The sequence below is a fragment of the Pristiophorus japonicus genome, chromosome 20, assembly GCF_044704955.1.
Source record: "Pristiophorus japonicus isolate sPriJap1 chromosome 20, sPriJap1.hap1, whole genome shotgun sequence".
NCBI classification, from domain to species: domain Eukaryota; kingdom Metazoa; phylum Chordata; class Chondrichthyes; family Pristiophoridae; genus Pristiophorus; species Pristiophorus japonicus.
Window position 1 is genome coordinate 97,376,720 of NC_091996.1, and position 25,218 is coordinate 97,401,937.

At 46.0% G+C, this 25,218-nt stretch overlaps 1 protein-coding gene across 1 annotated transcript; it reads right to left on the reverse strand.

The window, feature by feature from the left end:
• Nucleotides 1-662: 662 nt before the first annotated feature.
• LOC139232842 (up-regulator of cell proliferation-like) lies at nt 663-24,938 on the reverse strand. The gene is made up of 2 exons (XM_070863334.1): nt 24,886-24,938; nt 663-6,477 (listed from the first exon to the last, which is right to left on the reverse strand). Exon 2 carries the CDS (start codon nt 6,452-6,454, stop codon nt 1,742-1,744), a length of 4,713 nt encoding a protein of 1,570 aa, XP_070719435.1. The 5' UTR covers nt 6,455-6,477; nt 24,886-24,938; the 3' UTR covers nt 663-1,741.
• Nucleotides 24,939-25,218: the final 280 nt, after the last annotated feature.

Here is a 25,218-nt window from a genome sequence, read left to right on the forward strand (position 1 = left end):
CGACTGGCTCACCTCCTGACTCCCCAAAGCCCCTCTCCAACCTCCAAGCCACAAGTCAGGAGTGTGATGGAATGTTCTCCCCTTGCCTGGAGGGCTGCCACTGCTTCAACACTCAACAAGCTCAACACCATCTACGACAAAGCAGTCTGCTTGATCAGCAGCCCATCCACTAGCTTAAGGGTTCGGCAGCATCTCCCAAACCCACGATCTCCACCACCTAGAATGACAAGGGGGGCAGGCGCATAGAAACACCATCGCCTCCGTATTTCCCTTCAAATATATCGGCCATTCCTTCATCGTCGCTGGGTCAAAATCCTGGAACTCCCTCCCCAACAGCACTGTGGGAGCACCTTCACCACACGGACTGCAGCGGTTCAAGAAGGCGGCTCACCACCACCTTCTCGAAGGACAATTAGGGGTGGGCAATAAATGCCGGCCTTGCCAGCGACGCCCACATCCCGAGGATGATAGCCAACCTGTAACTTTTATTTTGTTATTAGCAGGAATGCAAACCAACCTTGAAGTAATTACTGTGCAGAGATATCAAGGACTGAACAGGACGCAAGATGATGCATTACAAACTTTATTTCACTACTTCAATACATCCTAGGACAATCAAAAAATATTGCTTTCAGAATTACAGCACATTGATTTGGCTCAGCTATTGATCATTGCCCTGGCACAGCCTTAGCGGGGTTCCCTTTAAAATAATGTGATTACAATCTACAGTAGCACCGCCTTAGTTGATTTTTCTACTGCAGCCCTTTACCAAAAAGAAAATCATTTTAAAAAGCATTCTTGATATTTATATTTTCACATTTTATAATGCGTTAATCATCTGACCACATGTTGTTTGTAAATGATTCCATGCTCTATATCTAAGGAAGGATGTACTTGCCTTAGTGGCGGTGCATCAAAGGTTCAGAAGATTGATTCCTGGGATGAGTAGGTTGTCCTATGAGGAGAGATTGAGTAGATTGGGCCTATACTCTCTGGAGTTTAGAAGAATGAGAGGTGATCTGATTGAAACATACAAGATGCTGAAGGGGATCGACAGGGTAGATGCAGAGAGGTTGTTTCCCCTGGCTGGAGAGTCGAGAACTAGGGGGCATTGATAAGCGGGTCGGCCATTTAAGACAGAGATGAGGAGGAATTTCTTCACTCAGAGGGTTGTGAATCTTTAGAATTCTCTCCCCCAGAGGGCTGTGGATGGTGAGGCATTGAATATATTCAAGGCTGAGATAGATTTTGAACTCCAGAGAAATCAAAGGATATGGGGACAGGGCAGGAAAGTGGAGTTGAGATTGAAGATCAGTCATGATCTTAGTGAATGGCGGAGCAGGCTCGAGGGGCTGTATGGCCTACTCCTGCTCCTATTTCTTGTATTTAGGATAGTTAATAGTTGCATGAAAGAAATCATTTTAAAGTAGGTTATAATCACTGATAAATATGGCCAGTATATAGCAGTGTACGTTGATCGTGAGCTGGGCAATTAATTCTTGTAAGTAGTAGATGAGGCAGTTCAACTCAATAATATTCTATTTGTCGCAATTCTTTTACTTCTGATTTCCATAAAAATGTGGATTAGCCCATGTCCTGAAGGAGGATGAGAATCCTCACCTGAAACAGTGCAGTTAACTCTCTCCTGTGACTGAACTACAGTGAATGTAATTAATAGTGAATGCCTGATTGAAGTGCCCTTCTGAAGACCTCACCTCGCACTGCTCTTTAATTATTTTGCTCATATATTGTATGTTTTCTGTATCTCTGCTTTTATATCTTCCTTTCGTAGCAATTTCCAGTCGACAGGGATATCAGCTTCTTTAGCCTCGTATTCCTCAGCAAACTCTTTATTAAAGGTACACAGGACGTATTTCCAGTAGGATGCTGCTTGAATGCTGGTGTCTGGTGGAATATCCCAGGAAGCAAAATAACCATTTACACTGCGGTAGTCTTTGTACGGGTGATATTCATATTGTGTTGCTGCACAGCGGAATAAAGCATCAGATGCCACTGAAGAAGTGCACACTGTCGCTACAAGCTTTTGACTGGAATGATAGCGGAAACGATACAGCCCCTTGGGCCGATGTGTTGCAGCAAAATGCTCCTTGTGGCCGGAACCTCCTCGTTCACAGGGCGCTCCGCACAATGGGCACATCTTCCCACAGCCAAGAACTTGGCAGAAGATTTCTTCATCTGGCTGCATTGGAAGTCGGGTCAGAATTTCCTCGATGTCACAGACGTTATTAAAGCCCGATACGAGATTCAGCTCCACATCATCAAGGGCTGCAACAACATCAGCTGCAAACTCGCTTGCTTTAGCAGCATTTTGAAAGCGTATAATTTCCAAACCCCTTTTGTCAATCACAAAGTCATCCTTCAAGATATCACAAAATTCTGTTAAGAATTCTGACACATTTTGCTTATCAGTAGCCGCTGCTTGTTCAATGGCACTTTTTGTCTTTCGTATCAGCGCTTGGATTATTTTCGTGACAATCCCTACAATTTTACTTTTGTCTGTGTAATTCCTTATTATTCTTTTTCTGATCCACTGCTTTGCAAACTCCTCATAGTCTGTAATGTAAGCTTTGTAATTTTGCACGCGGTGTTGTTCCAACAATTCCAGTAAAATCACAGACTGGAGATAGGCTCGGCTGCTCAATTCATGGCTGGTGCAGCTGGTTTTTACATCCTCAACAATCTCCACACCAAGCCTCTTGTCAATAGCATTCTGAAGGGCTGGTTGAAGGCAGTTGGTGCACAGAGCTTGAGCCCTTTTCTGACTTTCATCTTTCTCGTGGTAAAGATCTTTAAACGTGGAATAGTAGTCACTTTTTATTTCTTCCAGGCGTGTCAGTGGATCATTTTTGTTAAAGAAATCTTGGTGCATCTTTTGGAAAACTGGCAGGACATGGCCACAGATATGCAACTTTAGATCCACCTCAAAGTTAGCATTAGTGTTAAAGTCACGATGTTTGTCATCTCGTAACTTTTCATCAATCATTTTCAGTAATATCTGACAGTAAGTTTGATCAAAATCAACTTTTGCTTTAACCTTGTCCTGTGAATACTCCTCACAGTTTTTTAGTAAACTATTTGCAAATGTTTCCACTTCATTTTTACCTTCACTTTTAAAGATATCGCGAATTCTTTTGAAAATACCCTTATCGATGTGATCCTTGGTAACTTCAAAGGGCTCCTTTCCTTTTTCAGACAGTTTCCCAGCTGCATCTAACCTCTGAAACACAGCACTGCTCTGATATTGTAGACTGTGTCTCAGTTGATTTTCAAACTCCATTTCAATATTCTGTTTTTTGAATGTCATGCCATGAAGCGGTTTTACTGTGTCTCTCCACATTTCTTCAAACTGTTCCTCCAGTGCTCTGTCATCGAGTTCAGTCTCCTGCTGTTTGCATCTTTGTAAAAGTTCACTGACCTGTTTTTGAATGTTTTCCTGATACTCCTTCTGTATGTTAACCAGCTTGTCCATGCCTTTGCATCTCTGAATTGCATTATCACATCTCCCCTTGCTGTAAATCTCAAGCTCCTTTCTCAAACTCTCAGCGCTCAAGGTGAAGTCAGTTTTGAATTTCTCCACAAGGTGGATGTTCTCTATTTTGCTGCTAAAATATTGCTCCAAGTGTTTGAGAATATTTTGTTTTTGAATCTGGAGGATACTATTTGATTCTTGAATCAGAGCCTGGTACAAGTCATCAAGCTGATCCAGTGGATGATTGTCGATATTATTCTCAGCCTTTTCAACCCAGGAATGCATGTTTTTCCTGAAGTCCCACTCCCACTCCGAGTACTTCAGACTCAGCTGGCTGTAAGCATCTGCAACCAGACTGTTCCTGAAACTGAAAATGAAATTTTCATATTTTGCTGCATTCCATAAACTTTTCATCCATTCTGTGAATTGGTGGATTGTAAATGGCTCTTTTCTTTCTTTGCGCTGTTTAAATAGATCAAACAGATATTTCTTCAGCTCGAATATATTTTCACTGTAGCCGGTATTCACTGGCGCCATGGGAGGAACGCCATGCCACAGGCCTGGAATGTACCAGTTGTGTTTTTCAGGATCGTACTCCATGACATCTGAAAACTTTGTGAAGGTGTTGTCTTTTTTCTCCATCTTTGCTGCTGCCCTTGTCATTTCATTCAACTGATCCAGGAGGTGTTTCCTGTCTCTCATGTTCTGGTCGTGCGCCGAAACTTCTCCCACGTTTTGGTGAATGAACTGACAGTTTGGTCTATGTCCAACTTCTTTCATCCTCAGGAACGCGTGCACGACAATCTGCAAGACATCCTTCATCTCGGAAGAGTTTTCCATTGCCATGTTGACCAAGGTAACGTCACTCAATCCAACAACCAGCGTTGCAAGCTCATTGTCGTGCTCATGGCTGTCTTCCAGCTTTGCCAGTTCTGGAGCTTTTAACCCTTCGGTGTCAATAATCATGAGATACTCGCTACCAATCTCCTCTTTCAGGTCGCCTGTAACCTTGATCAACTGCATGAAGGCTCCTCTTGTGCATCTCCCACTGCTCACTGCAAACTGCAAACCAAACATTGTGTTCAAGAGAGTGGACTTTCCTGTGCTCTGCACACCCAGTACAGTTAAAACAAATATTTTAGTATTTGGTCCAAGTTTCTCTGAGATATTTGTAAGCACAGCGCTGACCCACTGTTCAGATATACTGGAAGCATCGCCATCTAAAAGTTCAAGTGGAAAGCCATCTAACATAAGGTCAGCAGCGACACTGGGAAGTGATAGAAACTGGCGATTATTTTCCTGCAGAATACGTTCATGAACTAAAGTTATCTCGGCTTCATACATCTGTCCTATTTCCCGCATGAAATGTTCGAGGCCCAGGGAACTGTCCGATATTTGTTTGTCGAGTTCTATGAGCTTCTCACTTCCACCAGACGAGGCATTGTACTGTAGTTTGTAACTCTCTCGCAGGACAGAAAGCTCCTGCCGTGCAGTGGCATCAAGAAAATATTTGATCCATTTCAGGAAAAATCGTCTTTCTTCATTGGGTGTATTTGCCATTTCAGTGACAAATTCAGAAAGGTTGTCGGTGATATCATGTTCTTGCTGTTTCTTCCGCAGATTTGTTTTTTCAGTTCTGAGTTCGCTGTTATACTCTTCAACAGGCTTGTCTCCGCGCATTCTCTGACGGCAAAGTTCCTTGTCCAGCTTGCACCATTTTTTCCAGAGGTCTCCTTGTAACGGTAACTTTTTCATTTTGTATTCTGCCACATTTTTCATGCCTTTTACAACAGCGGTGATTTCCTCTGCCACTTCTTTTCCATGTTGGCACCTTGGCTCATCTTCATCGACACATATATTTAACTCGCGAGCTACCGCAGCCATGTTCTCAATGCTCACCAGGTCAGTTCCACCTTCCATAGTGTTCCGAATGCTCGACTGGATCTGCTCAACAAACCCTGATTCATTCATATTTTTATTTTTAATGATCACGCGATTCCGTTCCAGTTTCATCAATGGAGCAAGCTTTTGGAGAAAACTGCTCGTCCTCTCCTGCTGGTCAGGCTGTGGATTCAAGATTAGAAAGTATTGTGTTTGTAGTTCTGCAATGGACCTCAGGAATTCAGACTCATCGGTGCCTATCTGATCAACAAATATAAACACTGCTGAAGATACCTTCGCCAAGAAGTGAACTTGGGAAAGTAGGGCGCTTGCATTCCCGCGGAGATTGGCAATGAGAACAGGTTCTGTGAAGATATCGATATTTCTCTTGCCACAAGGGAGATACCAACAGAACTCAACTAAACCATCTGAAATTTTACGAGGGATGTCTCCACATTCCATGCTGTGAGTGACAAAGAAATTGTGATGATGGTGTGGGTTACTCAGCACCTCATTAAGAACCTTTGATTTAGATGTGCTGCAATCACCCAAACGGATAAACGAAATCACAGGCATCGGTGTGGTTGCCATAGTTTCCTCTTTAAAGCCCTTACTTGCTTCCAGCGATTGGGGTCTCCACTTCTTCACGATGAAACGCATGGCCCACAGCAGTAAGATGGAGCTGTCCTTACTGTAGTCTGGTAACAAGAGAGGCAAAGCAAACTGACACATGGACATCTTCATCATCATCTCTTGCTGCAGGAAGCTATCTGCACAAAGGAAAACTGCGGTAATGGCATCCAGAGGATTGCACACATCATCAGCTTCTGTCCCCTGGATCGCAAAAAGGTTGGAGAAGTTTGCCTGATCCACGGCCGATGTTTCGCTTTTAGCAGTGTCTGCTGAGCATTTAATGTTTCTGGCCGTCAGGTTGAGAATCATAAGTTTCTTCAGAAAATACCAAGGAACTTCTCCCAGACTTCGAGGCTTTGCACAGACCATGGTTTCTGGGCCAATTTCAAGAACTTTGCTTAAAGATAGTTTTTCTGTGAAGTGTTTCTGCAGTTCCAGCTTGGAAAGCATTTCCTGAAGGTTTTTTTCTTTATCTATAAAATAAGATGAAAATGATGTTTGTAACATGCACAGTAAACACACACGTTTTATGATGTCACTGCTCCGAACATCTATCCCAATTGGGGACATTACATTTTTCACAAAGATTCAAAGTTTACATTGTATAACTCAATGTTTATAACCGGAGTTTCTCCCAATAATTAAATGCCTGTCTATTCTGGTCAGAGGCAGTTTCAGACTTTTTCCCACATCAGTCATTTCAAACACAGAAGCCTCTGACCCAATGCACCATAGTCGTTTCACTATTGATAACACATTCAATTCAGAAAGTTTATTCCTAATACTGTATGTTTTATTTTATGTTTATTTCCCAAATGCCACCATCTTCTTGCATAGAGACACAGTAATTATGGGGACTTAAATCTACATATAGACTGGGCAAACCAGATTTTCAGTAATAGTATGGAGGACAAATTCATGGAATGAATACAAGATGGTTTTCTAGATCAGTATGTTGAGGAACCAACTCGGGAACAGGCTATTTTAGATCCAGTATTGTGCAATGCGAAAGGGTCAATTAACAACCTTGTAGTAACCCAGCTGCACAGGGGGAAGGGATGAAGAACAAAAGAGCCCTAGTGAAAGGGGATTCTATAGTTAGAGGAACAGACAGGCGTTTCTGCGGCCGGAGACGTGTCTCCCGAATGGTTTTGTGCCTCCCTGGTGCCAGGGTCAAGGATGTCACAGAGCAGACGCAGGACATCCTGTCTGGGGGGTGGGGGGAGGGAGGTAAATAGCTAGAGGTCGTGGTCCATATCGGGACCAACGTCATAGGTAAAGTGAGGGATGAGATCCTACAGGAAGAATTCAGGGAGCTAGGAAGAAAATTAAAGGGTAGAACCTCAAAGGTGGTAATCTCCGGGTTACTTCTGGTGCCACATACTAATGAGTATAAGAATAAAAGGATAGAGAGATGAACACATGGCTAGAAAGTTGGTGTAGGAGGGAGGACTTTAAATTCTTGAGGCACTGGGACCTCTTCTGGGGGAGATGGGACCTGTACAAACCGGACGGGTTGCACCTCAACAGCACCGGGACCAATATCCTCGCAGGGAGTTTTGCTAGTGCTGTTGGGGAGAGTTTAAACTAGCTTGGCAGGGGGATGGGAACCTGAGAACGAATTCAAAAGGGAAGGAAGTAAAGCAGAAATTGGATAGCAAGAATCTCAAAAGCGAATCTGTAAGACAGAGGAAACAGGGCTTAGTATGTAGTAAGCAAAGAGGTCTTCCTGTGCTGAATGGTATATACTTTAATGCAAGGAGTATAGAGAATAAGGCGGATGAGCTAAGAGCACAGGTAGACACTTGGGAGTATGACATTATAGCCATCACAAAAACATGGCTGAAAGAGGGGCAGGTTTGGCAGATCAATATTCTTGGCTATAGGATTTTTCAACAAGATAGAGAGGGGGGTAAAAAGGTGGGGGGGGGCGGGGTTGCGGTACTGATTAAAGAAACTATTACAGTGGTGAGGAGGGATGGTATGTTAGAGGGATCATCAAATGAGGCCATATGGGTCGAATTGTAAAATAAAAAAGGGGCGATCACACTGCTGGGCGTGTATTATAGACCCCCAAACAGTGGGAGGGAGAAAGAGGAGCAAATATGTAGGCAAATTGCTGTGAAGTCCAAAAACCATAGAGTAGTAATAGTAGGGGATTTTAACTATCTAAATATTGGTTGGGACAAATTTAGTGTGAAGGGTATAGAGAGTGCGGAATTCTTGAAATGCATTCAAGAGAACTTTTTTAGTCAGTATGTAAGAAGCCCAACACGAGAGGGGGCGGTCTTGGATTTAGTTTTAGGGAAGTTGAAGGGGCATTAGTGGGAGAGCACTTGGGTGCCAGTGACCATAATTCAGTCAGATTCAAGTTGGTTATGGGTAAGGACAAGAATAGGCCTGGAATAAAAGTTCCGAATTGGGGAAAAGCTAATTTTGCGAAGTTAAGGAGTGATTTGGTCATAGTGGACTGGAAATAGCTACTTGTGGGTAAATCAGTGTCGGAACAGTGGGAGACATTCAAGGAGGAGATCCGGAAGGGTCAGGCCAAACATGTGCCCTTAAAGAAAAAGACTGGGAAAAATAATTCTAGAGGCCCCTGGATGTCGAGGGACTTACAGGGGACGATTAAGAAAAAAGGGACGCTTATGTCATATACCAACAACTAAATACTATAGAATCTTTAGAGGGATAAAAAAGTTAAGAGGCAAAATTAAAAAGGATATTTGGAATGTTAAGAGAGAGCACGAGAAATTCTTGGCCAGTAAAATTAAGGAAAACCCTAAGATGTTCTTGTTGTGTATCTGTAAAGCATCCACTCCCATGTTCTGCCACCAGGGAGCTCATCCCCTGAATTCCCAAGGTATCCCAGCACTGTATATAAGCCGGCCCGTAAGACCTGTTCCTCACTCTAGAGTGCCTTATTAAAGACTGAGGTCACTGTTACTTTAACCTCCCTGTGTGCAGCCTCATTTGTGTTAGGAACACAATAACTGGCGACGAAAATACGAATCCAATGCAAAGATGCAGCATCCTGGAGAAGTTCTCGGAGGGTGAGGACTGGGAAGCCTATGTTGAACAGCTAGACCAGTACTTTGTAGCCAACGAGCTAGACGGAGAAGGAAGCGCTGCGGGGTACAGACCTACAGCCTCATGAAGAATATTCTGGCTCCGGTGAAACCCACAGATGAGTCGTATGAGGAGCTGTGCACACTGGTTTGGGAGCATCTTAACCCGAGGGAGAGCGTGCTGACAGTGAGGTATCGGTTCTATACGTGCCAGCGATCTGAAGGTCAGGAAGTGGCGAGCTACGTCGCCGAGCTAAGGTGACTTGCAGGACAATGTGAGTTTGATGGCTACTGGAGCAAATGCTCAGAGACTTTTTGTGCTGGGCATTGGCCACGAGACCATCCTACGAAAACATTTGACTGTAGAGACACCGACCGACCCTCAGTAAGGCCATTGCGATAGCACAGGCGTTTTTGTTCACCAGTGATAACACCAAACAAATCTCTCAGCACACGAGTGCTAGCAATGTTCATAAATTAACTGGAACTGTGTTAACGAACGGAAATGTACAGGGCAGAACCCACGAGTCTGCAACTGCCAGCAGGCCTCAGGTGACCCAGATGACTCAGAGTCCCCAACAAAGGATGGATGCAAGGCAATTCATAACTTGTTGGCATTGTGGAGGCTTCCATTCAGCCTATTCATGCCGCTTCAAAGGGTATGTTTGCAAGAGCTGTGGAACAATGGGGCACCTCCAACGAGCTTGCAAACGAGTTGCAAGCTCTGCAAAACCTGCTAACCACCAGAGCAAGATCGGTCCATGGGGGATCAAAGCAATTTCGAGCTTCAGAGAGAGGAGGCAGATGCTGAAGTACACGGGGTGCACACATTTTCAACGAAATGTCCACCTATAATGCTAAACGTAAAATTGAATGGCTTACCCGTAGCCATGGAACTGGACACTGGTGCTAGCCAATCCATCATGAGTAAAAAGATGTTTGAGAGACTGTGGTGCAACAAGGCATTCAGACCAGCCCTGAGCCCCATCCACACGAAACTGAGAATGTACACCAAAGAGCTTATCACTGTCCTGGGCAGCGCCATGGTCAAGGTCATCTACGAGGGCAAGGTGCACGGACTGCCACTCTGGATTGTCCCGGGCGATGGCCCCACACTGCTTGGAAGGAGCTGGCTGGGCAAAATCTGCTGGAAGTGGGATGATATCCGAGCACTATCACATGTCGATGAGGCCTCATGTACCCAGGTTCTTAACAAATTTCCTTTCCTTTTTGAGCCAGGCATTGGAAACTTTTTCAGGGAAAAAGTGTGGATCCACTTGGTCCCAGAGGCACGACCCATTCACCACAATGCGCGAGCGGTACCTCACATGATGAGGGAGAGAGTGGAAATCGAGCTGGACAGGCTGCAATGCGAGGGCATCATCTCCCTAGTGGAATTCAGCGAGTGGGCCAGCCCGATTGTTCCAGTACTCAAAAGTGATGGCACGGTCAGGATTTGCGGCGATTATAAAGTAACTTAATCATTTCTCACTGTAGGACCACTACCCGCTACCTAAGGCAGATGACCTATTTGCAACGCTTGCAGGAGGCAAGACGTTCACCAGGCTCGACCTGACTTTGGCCTACATGACGCAGGAGCTGGAGGAGTCTTCGAAGGACCTCACCTGCATCAACACGCACAAGGGACTGTTCATCTACAACAGATGCCCGTTTGGAATTCGGTCGGCTGCTCAAGTAGGTACCACACACGGTGGTCTTTCAGGACGACATATTGGTCACGGGTCGTGACACGGCCAAGCACCTACAAAACCTGGAGGAGGTCCTCCAGCAACTGGATCACGCAGGGCTGCGGCTGAAGAGGTCAAAATGCGTCTTCATGGCAATAGAAGTGGAGTTTTTGGGGAGAAAGATCACGGCGGATGGCATTCGGCCCACAGACACCAAGACAGAGGCTATCAGGAACACGCCCAGGCCACAGAACGTCATGGAGCTGCAGTCGTTCCTGGGACTCCTCAACTATTTTGGTAACTTCCTACCGGGGTTAAGCACTCTTTTAGAGCCCCTACATGTGTTATTGCGCAAAGGTGAGAACTGGGTATGGGGAAAAAAACAAGTAATTGCTTTTGAGAAAGGCAGAAACATTTTATTCTCCAACAAGCTGCTTGTATTGTATAACCCGTGTAAAAGACTTGTGCTAGCATGTGATGTGTCGTCGTACGGAGTCGGGTGTGTATTACAACAAGCTAACGTTGTGAGGAAGTTGCAACCTGTTGCCTATGCTTCCAGGAGCTTGTCTAAGGCCGAGAGGGCCGACAGCATGATTGAGAAAGAGCTGGGCCAGCATCCCCGTTGAAATGCAAGAGCTAATCAAGCCATTCCAGCGGCGAAAGGATGAGCTGTCCATTCAGGCAGACTGCCTGTTGTAGGGTAACCGCGTAGTGCTACCAAAAAAGGGCAGGGAGACATTCATCTCGGATCTCCACAGCACACACCCGGGTATAGTAATAATGAAAGCGATAGCCAGATCCCACGTGTGGTGGCCCGGTAGCGACTCTGACTTAGAGTCCTGTGTATGGCAATGCAGCGTATGTGCTCAGTTGAGCAACGCGCCCAGAGAGGCACCACTAAGATTGTGGTCCTGGCCCTCCAGACCATGGTCGAGGATCCATGTCGACTATGTGGGCCCGCTTCTCGGTAAAATGTTCCTGGTGGTGGTGGATGCTTTTTCAAAATGGATTGAATGTGAAATAATGTTGGGAAGCACCGCCACCGCCACCATTGAAAGTCTGAGGGCCATGTTTACCACCCACGGCCTGCCTGACATACTGGTCAGTGACAACGGGCCATGTTTCACCAGTGCCGAATTTAAAGAATTCATGACCCGCAATGGGATCAAACATGTCACCTCGGCCCCGTTTAAACCAGCCTCCAATGGGCAGGCAGAGCGGGCAGTACAAACCATCAAACAGAGCCTTAAACGAGTCACAGAAGGCTCACTCCAAACCCGCCTGTCCTGAGTACTGCTCAGCTACCGCACGAGACCCCACTCGCTCACAGGGGTGCCCCTGGCTGAGCTACTCATGAAAAGGACACTTAAAACCAGACTCTCGCTGGTTCACCCCAACCTGCATGATCAGGTAGAGAGCAGGCGGCAGCAACAAAATGTAAACGATGGTCACGCCACTGTGTCACGGGAAATTAATCTGAATGACCCTGTGTATGTGCTAAACTATGGACATGGTCCCAAGTGGATCACGGGCACGGTAATAGCTAAAGAAGGGAACAGGGTGTTTGTAGTCAAACTAGACAATGGACAAATTTGCAGAAAGCACCTGGACCAAACGAGGCTGCGGTTCACAGACTGCCCTGAACAACCCACAGCAGACACCACCTTTTTCGAGCCTACAACACACACCCAAAGGATCAACGACACCACGTCAGACCAGAAAATCGAACCCATCACGCCCAACAGCCCAGCAAGGCCAGGCTCACCCAGCAGCCCTGCAGGGCCAACAACATGCCAGCCCAGCGAGGACACAGCCAACACACCAGAACAGACATTTGTACTGAGACGGTCCACCAGGGAAAGAAAGGCTCCCGACCCCCTCACCTTGTAAATAGTTTTCACTTTGACTTTGGGTGGGAGAGTGATGTTGTGTATCTGTAAAGCATGCACTCCCATGTTCTGCCACCAGGGAGCTCATCCCCTGAAGTCCCAAGGGATCCCTTGGGAGCACTGTATATAAGCCGGCCCCTACAGCCTGTTCCTCACTCTGGAGCGTCTTATTAAAGACTGAGGTCACTGTTACTTTAACCTCCCTGTGTGCAGTCTCATCTGTGTTAGGAATGCAATAGTTCTATAAATATATTAAGAGTAAGAGGGTAACTAAAGAAAGGGTAGGGCCTATTAGGGTAATCTTTGTGTGGAGGCGGAAGATGTTGGGAGGGTTCTTAACGAATATTTTGCATCTGTTTTCACAAAGGAAAGGGGCAATGCAGATACTGCTATCAAAGAGGAGTGTGATATTCTGGATGAAATAAATATAGAGAGAGGAAGTATTAAGGGGTTTAGCAGCTTTGAATGTAGATAAGTCCCCAGTCCCAGATGAAATGCATCCCAGGCTGTTGAGCGAAGTAAAAGAGGAAATAGCAGAGGCCTTGACCACCATTTTCCAGTCCTCTTTGGATCTGGGCATGGTGCCGGAGGATTGGAGGACTGCTAATTTAGTACCCTTGTTTAAGAAGGAAGAAAGGGATAGGCCAAGTAATTACAGGCCTGTCAGCCTAACGTCAGTGGTAGGAAAATTATTGGAAAAAATCCTGACAGACAGGATAAATCTGCATTTGGAAAGGCAAGGATTAATTAGGGACAATCAGTACGGATTTGTTAAGTGAAGATCGTATTTGACTAACCTGATTGAATTTTTTGAGGAGGTAACCAAGAGGATCGATGTTGTATATATGGAATTTAGCAAGGCTTTTGATAAGGACCCACATGGTAAACTGGTCATGAAGGTTAAAGCCCATGGGATGCAGGGCAAAGTGTCAAGTTGAATCTAAAATTAGCTTGGAGGTAGGAAGCAAAGGGTAATGGTTGATGGATGTTTTTGTGACTGGAAGAATGTTTCCAGTGGGATTCCACAGGGATCCCTTGCTTTTTGTGGTATATGTCAACGATTTGAATATAGGGAGTACGATTAAGAAGTTTGCAGACGACACTAAAATTGGCTGTGTGGTTGATAATGAAGAGGAAAGTCATGGGCTGCAAGAGGATATCAATCTACTGGTCAGGTGGGCAGAGCAGTGGCAAATGGAATTTAATTCAGAGAAGTGTGAGGTGATGCACTTTGGGAGGGCTAATAAGGAAAGGGTATACACACTAGGCGGTAGGCCACTTAATAGTGTAGATGAACAAAGGGACCTTGGAGTGCTTGTCCAGCAGGCCAGATGGATAAGGTGGTTTAGAAGGCATACGGAATGCTTGCCTTTATTGGCCGAGGCATAGAATATAAGAGCAGGGAGGTTATGCTTAAATTGTATAATACTTTGGTTAGGCGCAGCTTGGAGCACTGCGTGTGTCATGTATGTAACCTTCATGCAACTGTAACCTTCATGTAACTAACCTTCATGTAACAACACTGCATACTGTATACACCCAAGAAATGCACACCTTGACCACAGGGGGTGAACTTGTGGGAGACACTTGTCACCTGTGCATCCAGGTATATAAAGGGAGGTCCCACGCAGGGTCATCACTTCTTGGTCCTGGGAATAAAGGTGCAGGTAACGTAGTGACTTTGTCTGCACTACATGCCTCGTGTGATTCTATAGTAAGGTGTAAGGACACTACATTTGGCGACGAGAAACGGGAATCAACGACCCACGAGGATGGCCACCGGTAGCACAGAGGAACAGTACTGTGTTGGTGAGGACTGGGACGATTTCATTGAGAGGCTCCAGCAGAGCTTTGTCACGAAGGACTGGCTGGGAGAGGATGCGGCTGACAAGCGGAGGGCGCATCTACTGACCAGCTGTGAACTCAAGAATATGCGCTGATGAAAGACCTGCTCGCACCTGAGAAGTCCTTTGAAGAGCTCAGCACACTGATCAGTGAACACCTCAAACCGGCGAGCAGTATACACATGGCCCGGCACCGGTTCTATACACACTGGCGTCGGGAAGGGCAGAGCATATCGGACTTCGTTTCGGACCTTCGGCACTTCACCAGCCTCTGTAAGTTCACAGACGCCTGCAGGGGGGAGATGTTAAGGGATTTCTTCATTGGGGGCATTGGTCATGACGGGATTTTCAGGAAGCTAATTGAGACGAAGAACTTGACTTTGGAAAGGGCAGCGTTGATAGCTCAGACCTTCATGGCAGGGGAAGAGGAGACCAAGATAATTTACGCGCGCAGCTCTGGTTCCAACGTGGCGATGGACCAGGGAGTTAACATTGTAAACGCGACTCAGAACCCCGCAGGCAGGCAAGGGCAATTCGACACCACACAAGCAGCAACAGCCTCTAGGGTGGGCAGGTAACAGAGACAATGGCAGGGGAATCGGCAATTCACACCATCACAAGGGACAATGCGTCCCGTGATGGCACCATTGACACCCACTAACAGAGTGCTCAGGAGTAATCAAAGAGACAATCAGAGAGGAATGCCTGTTAACAGTTCTTTTGTTCACAACAATCTCAGCTCATGCTGGAGGTGCGGGGGCAGACATGCTGCAAAAACCTGTAAGTTTCAACAATTTATCTGTAGAAACTGTAACTTTAGTGGACATTCCGTCAGAATGTGCAGAAAGCCCATAGCGAGGCTAGTTTACGAGGCAGAGGAACCAGACGAGGGGTCTGCAAGGCAGGGTGATGCTTGGGACAAAGTTATTGACGCTGAAGTTCAGCGGGTTCATGTGGCAGACATCCACAGCTCATATTCCAAAATGCCACCCATGATGATGAAAGTCTTATTAAATGGCATCCCGGTACGCATGGAGCTGGACACAGAAGCCAGGCAGTCACTTATGAGTGCCCAACAATTTAAAAAACTATGGCCACTCAAAGCTAGCAGGCCCAAACTGGAACGCATTTGACACGTAGTTACGGACGTACACCAGAGAGATCATCCCAGTGCTAGGCAGTGCAAACTTGGTGGTCACGCACAATGGATCGGAAAACCGGCTGCCACTCTGGATTGTCCTGGGGAATGGTCCCGCGTCTTGGGGAGGAGCTGGCTAGCCGAGATGAACTGGAAATGGGGGGATGTGCACGCCATTTCATCTGTGGAGTGAAGTTCATGCTCACAGGTCCTACAGAAATTTGAGTCACTTTTTCAACCAGGTGTCGGGACTTTCAAAGGTACCAAAGTAGTGATACGCATCACCCCGGACGCCAGACCAGTGCACCACAAAGCCAGAGCTGTGCCGTATGTGATGCGTGAGAAAATTGAGAGTGAGTTGGACAGGCTGCTAAGAGAGGGCATAATTTTGCCTGTTGAATTCAGTGACTGGGCAAGCCCCATCGTTCCTGTCCTTAAAGCGGATGGCTCGGTCAGGATTTGTGGCGACTACAAGGCCACCATCAACCGAGTGTCACTACAGGACCAATACCCGCTTCTGAGAGTGGAGGACCTTTTTGCCACGCTGGCAGGTGGCAAGCTGTTCACCAAGTTGGACCTCACTTCAGCCGTCATGACCCAGGAACTGGCTGAAGAATCCAAGCTACTGACCACCATCACTACACACAAGGGGCTGTTTGTCTACAACAGATGTCCGTTTGGCATTCGTTCAACGGCCGCTATCTTCCAGAGGAACATGGAAAGTTTGCTTAAATCCATTCCTGGAACAATCGTATTCCAAGACGGCATCCTAATCACGGGTCGAGACACCGAGGAACACCTCCACAACCTGGAGGAGGTGCTATGCCGGCTGGACCGGGTAGGCCAGCGACTAAAGAAGTCCAAGTGTGTGTTTTTTGCCCCAGAGGTCGAGTTTTTGGGCAGGAGGGTTGCCGCAGATGGGATCCGGCCTACCGAATCTAAAACAGAGGCGATCCATCGTGCGCCCAGGCCCGGCAACACATCGGAGTTGCGGTCATTCCAGGACTCTTGAACTGCTTCAAAACTTTCTGCCGAACTTAAGACCATTGTTGGAGCCATTACACGTACTCCTGCGTAAAGATTGCGAATGATTTTGGGGGGACTGTCAAGAACGGGCTTTCAATCGGGCACGGAACCTACTTTGTTCTAATAAGCTGTTGACCTTGTACAACTCCTGTAAGAAACTGGTTTTAATGTGTGATGCATCATCCTGTGGGGTTGGGTGCGTGTTGCAGCAGAGTAATGATGAAGGCCAACTTCAACCAGTGGCTTATGCCTCCAGGTCGCTCTCGCAAGCAGAACGGGGATATCGGATGGTTGAAAAGGAAGCACTCGCATGCATCTATGGGGTAAAAAAGATGTACCAGTACCTTTTCGGCAGAAAGTTAGAAACGGACCACAAGCCGTTAACATCCCTGTTGTCCGACAGCAAGGCTGTCAATGCCAATGCGTCAGCTCGCATATAGCGATGGGCCCTCACGCTGGCTGCATATGATTACATCATCCGGCACCGGCCCGGCACCGAAAATTGCGCTGACGTGCTCAGCAGGCTCCCACTGGCCACCACTGAGGGAGCGTTGGAGCAGAGCGCCGAGATGGTCATGGCCGTTGAGGCTTTTGACACCGCAGGCTCCCCCATCACAGCCCGCCAGATCAAAATCTGGACCAACAGAGACCCCCTCCTATCCCTGATAAAGAAATGTGTCCTGACTGGGGATTGGGCGTTTGCACACGGACCATGCCCCGAGGAGGTCAGACCGTTTCACAGACGGATGGACGAGCTCTGCATTCAAGCCGACTGCCTGCTACGGGGCAGCCGGGTAGTCATGCCCCAGAAAGGAAGGGAAGCATTCATCAGGGAACTCCACAGTGAGCACCCAGGCATCGTGCTAATGAAGGCCATTGCCCGGTCACATGTATGGTGGCCGGGAATTGACTCAGACCTGGAACACTGGGTTCACAGGTGCACGACGTGTGCCCAGCTGGGCAATGCCCCCAGGGAGGCCCCGCTCAGTCCGTGGCCCTGGCCCACCAGGCCATGGTAACGTATTCACGTTGACTATGCGGGTCCATTCATGGGAAAAATGTTCCTGATTGTTGTCGATGCATACTCGAAATGGATCGAGTGCATCATATTGAATTTGTGCACGACATTCACCACCGTGCAGAGTCTGTGTACGGTCTTTGCGACCCACGGCTTTCCGGACATCCTGGTTAGCGACAATGGCCCGGGTTTCACTAGCTATGAATTCCAGGAGTTTATGTCGGGTAATGGTATCAAACACGTCAGGACAGCACCGTTCAAGCCGGCCTCCAATAGCCAGGCGGAACATGTGGTTCAAATCATAAAACAGGGCATGCTCCGGATTCAAGGACCCTCCCTTCAATGCCGCCTATCGCGCCTCCTGCTGGCCTATAGGTCCCGCCCGCACTCGCTCACGGGGGTCCCGCCCACGGAACTACTCATGAAACGCACGCTTAAAACGCGGCTGTCCCTCATTCATCCAGCCCTGTCAGACATTGTTGAGGGCAAGCGTCAGTCTCAAATAGAGTGCCATGATAGCAACTCAGTGGGGAGATGTATAGAAATCGATGATCCTGTATTCGTTCTCAATCATGCCCTGGGACCTAACTGGCTTGAGTGTACTGTAATTGGCAAAGAGGGGAATAGGGTCATAGTGGTCAGACTTAACAATGGGCAGATATGCCGCAAACATCTGGACCAAGTAAAGAAAAGGTTCAGCATGGACACTGAGGAACCTGAGGAAGATCATGAGATGTCACCCACACCACTGCCAGTGAACAAGCAACAAGGACATTCACCAGCATGCACAGTCCCTGCGGCCAGTCCGGACAGGCCGGAATCACCTCAGGCTATAGAGACGCATGCCACGGCTCAGCCACCAGAGCCACAACTGCGGCGCTCCACGAGAGAGCGTCGACCGCCTGAAAGACTTAATCTTTGACCCAATAAGATGTGAGGGAGGAGGTGATGTCATGTATGTAACCTTCATGCAACTGTACCCTTCATGTAACTGTAACCTTCATGTAACAACGCTGCATACTGTATATACCCAAAAAAATGCACACCTTGACCACAGGGGGTGAACTTGTGGGAGACACTCCTCACCTGTGCATCCAGGTATATAAAGGGAGGTCCCACGCAGGGTCATCACTTCTTGGTCCTGGGAATAAAGGTGCAGGTCACGTAGTGACCTTGTCTGCAGTACATGCCTCGTGTGATTCTATAGTAAGGTGTGAGGACACTACAGCGTGCAGGTCTGGTCGCCATATTATAGGAAGGACGTAATTGCACTAGAGAGGGTGCAGAGGAGATTTACTAGGATGCTGCCTGGAATGGAGAATCTTAGTTATGAGGACAGATTGGATAGGCTGGGTTTGTTCTCATTGGAACAGAGGAGGTTGCGAGGAGACCTCATCGAGGTGTACAAAATATTGAGAGGCCTGGACAAAGTGGATCGTAACGTCCTACTTCCATTGGTGAAAGGGGTCTATAACGAGAGGACATAGTTTTAAGGTGGTTGGTGGAAGATTTAGAGGGGATTTGTTGGGGGGGGGGCTTCTTTACGCAGAGGGTTGTGGGGATTTAGAACTCGTTGCCTGGAAGAGTGGTGGATGCAGAAACCCTCACCACTTTTAAGAGATGGTTGGATGAACATAACATAAGAATTAGGAACAGGAGTAGGCCATCTAGCCCCTCGAGCCTGCTCCGCCACTCAACAAGATCATTACTGACCTGGCCGTGGACTCAGCTCCACTTACCCGCCCGCTCCCCATTCCCTTATTGGTTAAAAATCTATCTATCTGTGATTTGAATACATTCAATGAGTTAGCCTCAACTGCTTCCCTGGGCAGAGAATTCCACAGATTCACAACCCTCTGGGAGAAGAAATTCCCTTCTCAACTCGGTCTTAAATTGGCTCCCCCATATTTTGAGGCTGTGCCCCCTAGTTCTAGTCTCCCCGACCAATGGAAACAACCTCTCTGCCTCTATCTTGTCTATCCCTTTCATTATTTTAAATGTTTCTATCAGATCACCCCTCATCCTTCGGAACTCCAACGAGTAAAGACCCAGTCTACTCAATCTATCATCATAAGATAACCCCCTCATCTCCGGAATCAGCCTAGTGAATCGTCTCTGTAATCCCTCCAAAGCTAGTATATCCTTCCTTAAGTAAGGTGACCAAAACTGCACGCAGTACTCCAGGTGCGGCCTCACCAATACCCTGTACAGTTGCAGCAGGACTTCCCTGCTTTTGTACTCCATCCCTCTCGCAATGAAGGCCAACATTCCATTCGCCTTCCTGATTACCTGCTGCACCTGCAAACTAACTTTTTGGGATTCATGCACAAGGACCCCCAGGTCCCTCTGCACCGCAGCATGTTGTAATTTCTCCCCATTCAAATAATATTCCCTTTTACTGTTTTTTTTTCCAAGGTGGATGACCTCACATTTTCCGACATTGTATTCCATCTGCCATACCATAGCCCATTCGCTTAACCTATCTAAATCTCTTTGCAGCCTTTCCTCTACACAACCCGCTTTCCCACTAATCTTTGTGTCATCTGCAAATTTTGATGCACTACACTCTGTCCCCTCTTCCAGGTCATCGATGTATATTGTTAACAGTTGTGGTCCCAGCACCGATCCCTGTGGCACACCACTAACCAACGATTTACAACCCAAAAAGGACCCATTTATCCCGACTCGCTGCTTTCTGTTAGCCAGCCAATTCTCTATCCATGCTAATACATTTCCTCTGACTCCGCGTACCTTTATCTTCTGCAGTAACCTTTTGTGTGGCACCTTATCAAATGCCTTTTGGAAATCTAAATACACCACATCCATCGGTACACCTCTATCCACCATGCTCGTTATATCCTCAAAGAATTCCAGTAAATTAGTTAAACGTGATTTCCCCTTCATGAATCCATGCTGCGTCTGCTTGATTGCACTATTCCTATCTAGATGTCCTGCTATTTCTTCCTTAATGATAGCTTCAAGCATTTTCCCCACTACAGATGTTAAACTAACCAGCCTATAGTTACCTGCCTTTTGTCTGCCCCCTTTTTTAAACAGAGGCATTACATTAGCTGCTTTCCAATCTGATGGTATCTCCCCAGAGTCCAGAGAATTTTGGTAGATTATAACGAATGCATCTGCTATAACTTCCGCCATCTCTTTTAATATCCTGGGATGCATTTCATCAGGACCAGGGGACTTGTCTACCTTGAGATCCATTAGCCTGTCCAGCACTACCCCCGTAGTGATAGTGATTGTCTCAAGGTCCTCCCTTCCCACATTCCCGTGACCAGCAATTTTTGGCATGGTTTTTGTGTCTTCCACTGTGAAGACCGAAGCAAAATAATTGTTTAAGGTCTCAGCCATTTCCACATTTCCCATTATTAAATCCCCCTTTTCATCTTCTAAGGGACCAACATTTACTTTAGTCACTCTTTTCCGTTTTATATATCGGTAAAAGCTTTTACTATCTGTTTTTGTGTTTTGCACAAGTTTACTTTCGGAAGTCATCTTTCCTTTCTTTATTGCTTTTTTCGTCATTCTTTGCTGTCGTTTAAAATTTTCCCAATCTGCTAGTTTCCACTAACCTTGGCCACCTTATACGCATTGGTTTTTAATTTGATACTCTCCTTTATTTCCTTAGTTATCCATGGCTGGTTATCCCTTCTCTTACCGCCCTTCTTTTTCACTGGAATATATTTTTGTTGAGCACTATGAAAGAGCTCCTTAAAAGTCCTCCACTGTTCCTTAATTGTGCCACCGTTTAGTCTGTGTTCCCAGTCTACTTTAGCCAATTCTGCCCTCATCCCACTGTAGTCCCCTTTGTTTAAGCATAGTATGCTCGTTTGAGACACTACTTCCTCACCCTCAATCTGTATTACAAATTCAACCATACTGTGATCACTCATTCCGAGAGGATCTTTTACGAGGAGATCGTTTAGTATTCCTGCTCATTACACAGGACCAGATCTAAGATAGCTTGCTCCCTTGTAGGTCCTGTAACATACTGTTCTAAGAAACAAACAGATAGATAGATTTTTAACCAATAAGGGAATTAAGGGTTATGGGGAGCGGGCGGGTAAGTGGAGCTGAGTCCACGGCCAGATCAGCCATGATCTTGTTGAATGGCGGAGCAGGCTCGAGGGGCTAGATGGCCTACTCCTGTTCCTAATTCTTATGTTCTTATGTTATGTTCTTATGTAATCCCGTATGCATTCTATGAATTCCTCCTCAAGGCTACCCCGTGCGATTTGATTTGACCAATCGATATGGGCATTTAAAGTGCCATAACCTGCAGGACTGATCTCTTGGACTAGTTTCGATCACCTGGATGGGTCAGAGAGGAAGTTTCTCAGATTTTGTCTCCCTCAGTTGGCCTGGGTTTTTATCTGGTTTTTGCCTCTCCCAGGAGATCACATGGCTTCGGTTGGGGTGGAGTGTAGAATGTTTCAGTATAAGGGGTGTGGCAGACTGGTTGGGCTGGATGCTCTTTGCCTTTCCGTCATTGTTCACAGGTTTATATGTAACCTTTAGAGCTGCTGACCGAGGGCCGAGCGGCTCTTTGTCGGCCGGTGAGAACATGATGGGTCGAAATGGCCTCCTTCTGCGCTGTAAATTTCTATGTTTCTAAAGGGGCTTTTAGTGAAGAATGACCATAATATGACAGAATTTTATATTCAGTTTGAAAATGATTTAGTTAAATCTAAAACTATGTCTTAAATCTAAACCAAGCAAACTACGTAGGTATGAGGGGAGAGTTGGCTAAGGTAGATTGGGAAACTACATTAAAAGGTCTGATGGTAGACAAGCAATGACTGGCATTTAAAGAATGAATACATAATTTACAACAAACATACATTCCCCTAAGGCACAAAAACCCCACAGCAAAAGTGGGCCAACCACGGCTAACAAGAGAAGTTAAAGATAGTATTAGATCAAAGGAAGAGGCTTATAATGTTACCAAAAAGAGCAGTAAGCCTGAGGATTGGGAGGATTTTAGAATTCAGTAAAGGTGGACCAATAAATTGATAAAGGGAAAATAGAATATGAGGGTAAACTAGCGAGAGATTTAAAAACGGACTGTAACTGCTTCTATAGGTATGTAAAAAGGAAAAGATTAGCTAAAGAAAATGTGGGCTCCTTACAGGCTGAGACAGGAGAAATTATAATGGGGAATAAGGAAATGGCAGAGAAATTAAACAAATACTTTGTGTCTGTCTTCATGGAAGAAGACACAAAAAACCTCCTGGAAATAGTGGAGAACCAAGGTTGTAGCGAGAATGAGGAACTGACAGAAATTAGTATTTGTCAAAAAAAAATTACAGAAGAAATTAGTGGGACTGAAAGGTGATAAATCCCCTGGACCTGATAGTCAGCTCTTTCAAAACCCTACGACGTAAGCTAAGAGCGGATGCATTGGTTGTCATCTTCCAAAATTGTATAGATTCTACAATGGTTCCCGCAGATTGGAAGGTAGCTAATGTAACCCACCGCTATTTAAGAAAGGAGGGAGAGAGAACACAGGGAATTACAGACCCGTTAGTCTGACATCAGTAATAGGGAACATGCTATAATCTATTATTAAGGACATGGTAACATGGCACTTAGAAAATAATAATAATAAGATTGGGTAGAGTCACAAGATGGATTTATGAAAGGGAAATCATGTTTGACAAATCTGTTAGTACTTTCTGAGGTTGTAACTAATAGAATAGATCAGGGGGAACCAGTGGATGTGGTGTATTTGGATTTTCAGAAGGCATTCAATAATGTGCCACACAAGAGGTTATTAAACAAAATCAGGGCTCATGGGATTGGAGATAATATACTAGTGTGGATTGAGAATTGGTTAATGCAAAGAAAATAGAGAGTAGGAATAAACAGGTTATTTTCGGCTTGGCAGGCTGTAACTAGTGGGATGCCGCAGGGATCGGTGCTGGGCCCCGGCTATTCACAATCTATATCAATGATTTGGTTGAGGGGACTAAATGTAATATATCCAAGTTTCTGATGATACAAAGCTCGGTGGGAATGTAAGTTGTGAGGAGGATGCAAAGAGGCTTCAAGGGTAATGAGGCAAGTGAGTGGGAAAGAACAAGGCAAATGGAATATAACGTGGAGAAATGTGAAGCTATCCACTTCGGTAGAAAAAATAGAAAAGCAGAGTATTTTTTTAATGGTGAGAGATTGGGAAATGTTGGTGTTCAAAGGGACCTGGGTGTCCTTGTACACCAATCACTGAACGTTAACATGCAGGTACAGCAAGTGATTAAGAAAACAAATGGTATGTTGGCCTTTATTCCAAGAGGATTTGAGTAAAAGAGTAAAGATGTCTCACTGAAATTATACAGGGCCCTGGTGAGACCACACCTGGAGTATTGTGCACAGTTTTGGTCTCCTTACCTAAGGAAGGATATACATGCCATAGAGGGAGTGCAACGAAGGTTCACCAGACTGATTCCTGGGATGGGGGGGCTGTCCTATGAGGAGATATTGAGTAGAATGGGCCGATATTCTCTCGAGTTTAGAAGAATGAGAGGTGATCTCATTGAAACATACAACATTCTTACAGGGCTAGACAGGGTAGATGCAGGGAGGGTGTTTCCCCCCGGGCTGGGGGAATGTAGAACCAGGGGTCACAGTCTCAAAATAAGGGTTCGGCCGTTTCGGACTGAGATGAGGAGAAACGTCTTCACTCAGAGGGTTGTGAATCTCTGGAATTCTCTGCCCCAGAGGGCTGTGGAGGCTCAGTCGTTGAGTATATTCAAGACAGAGATCGATAGATTTTTGGATATGAAGGGAATCAAGGGAAATGGGGACAGTGCAGGAAAGTGGAGTTGAGGTAGATGATCAGCCATGATCTTATTGAATGGCTCGAGGGGCCGAATGGCCTACTGCTGCTCCAAATTCTTATATTCGTATAAACCAGTATCAGTAATGGGGACCATGAATCTACCAGATTGTTGTAAAAACCTAACTGGTTCACTAATATCCTTTAGGGGAGGAAATCTCCTGTCCTTACCTGGTCTGGCTTATATAGGTGACTTCAGACCCACAGCAATGTGGTTGACTCTTACCTGCCCTCTGAAATGGCTGAGCAAGCTACTCAGTTGTCAAGAAGGTGGCTCATCTTGAGGGAAATTAGGGATGGCCAAGAAATACTGGCCTTGCCGGTGACACTCACGTCCCGTGAATGAATTTTAAAAAATACCTTTTCCGGTACTCCTCTTCTTTTCTGGTTCTTGATCGAGCAACAGCTCCTCAGCACCACTGGTGTCATTTGCATTAGTGCTGAAAGGTTCACCTGAATAAGGAATATAAACAGATCTTGTAAACTATACAGTGCTTTGAAATGACATTACTTCCACAAGAAGTTAGCGTTCAAAATGTTTTCTGCAAAGTCAAAACAATTATGTTTAACAATATCAACATCTTTCGGATGGAAGATTAAGAATAAACTGAAAATGGTTGCAGGTAGATACTTAATTAATTCAACTACATAGCAGTAGAAAGGCTGACAGCATCGCGGGTTGTACCTCAGTCC

Bases quoted from the DNA above. Each gene is read 5' to 3' on its own strand.
- LOC139232842 (XM_070863334.1), bottom strand. From the start codon at position 6,454: ATGCTTTCCAAGCTGGAACTGCAGAAACACTTCACAGAAAAACTATCT.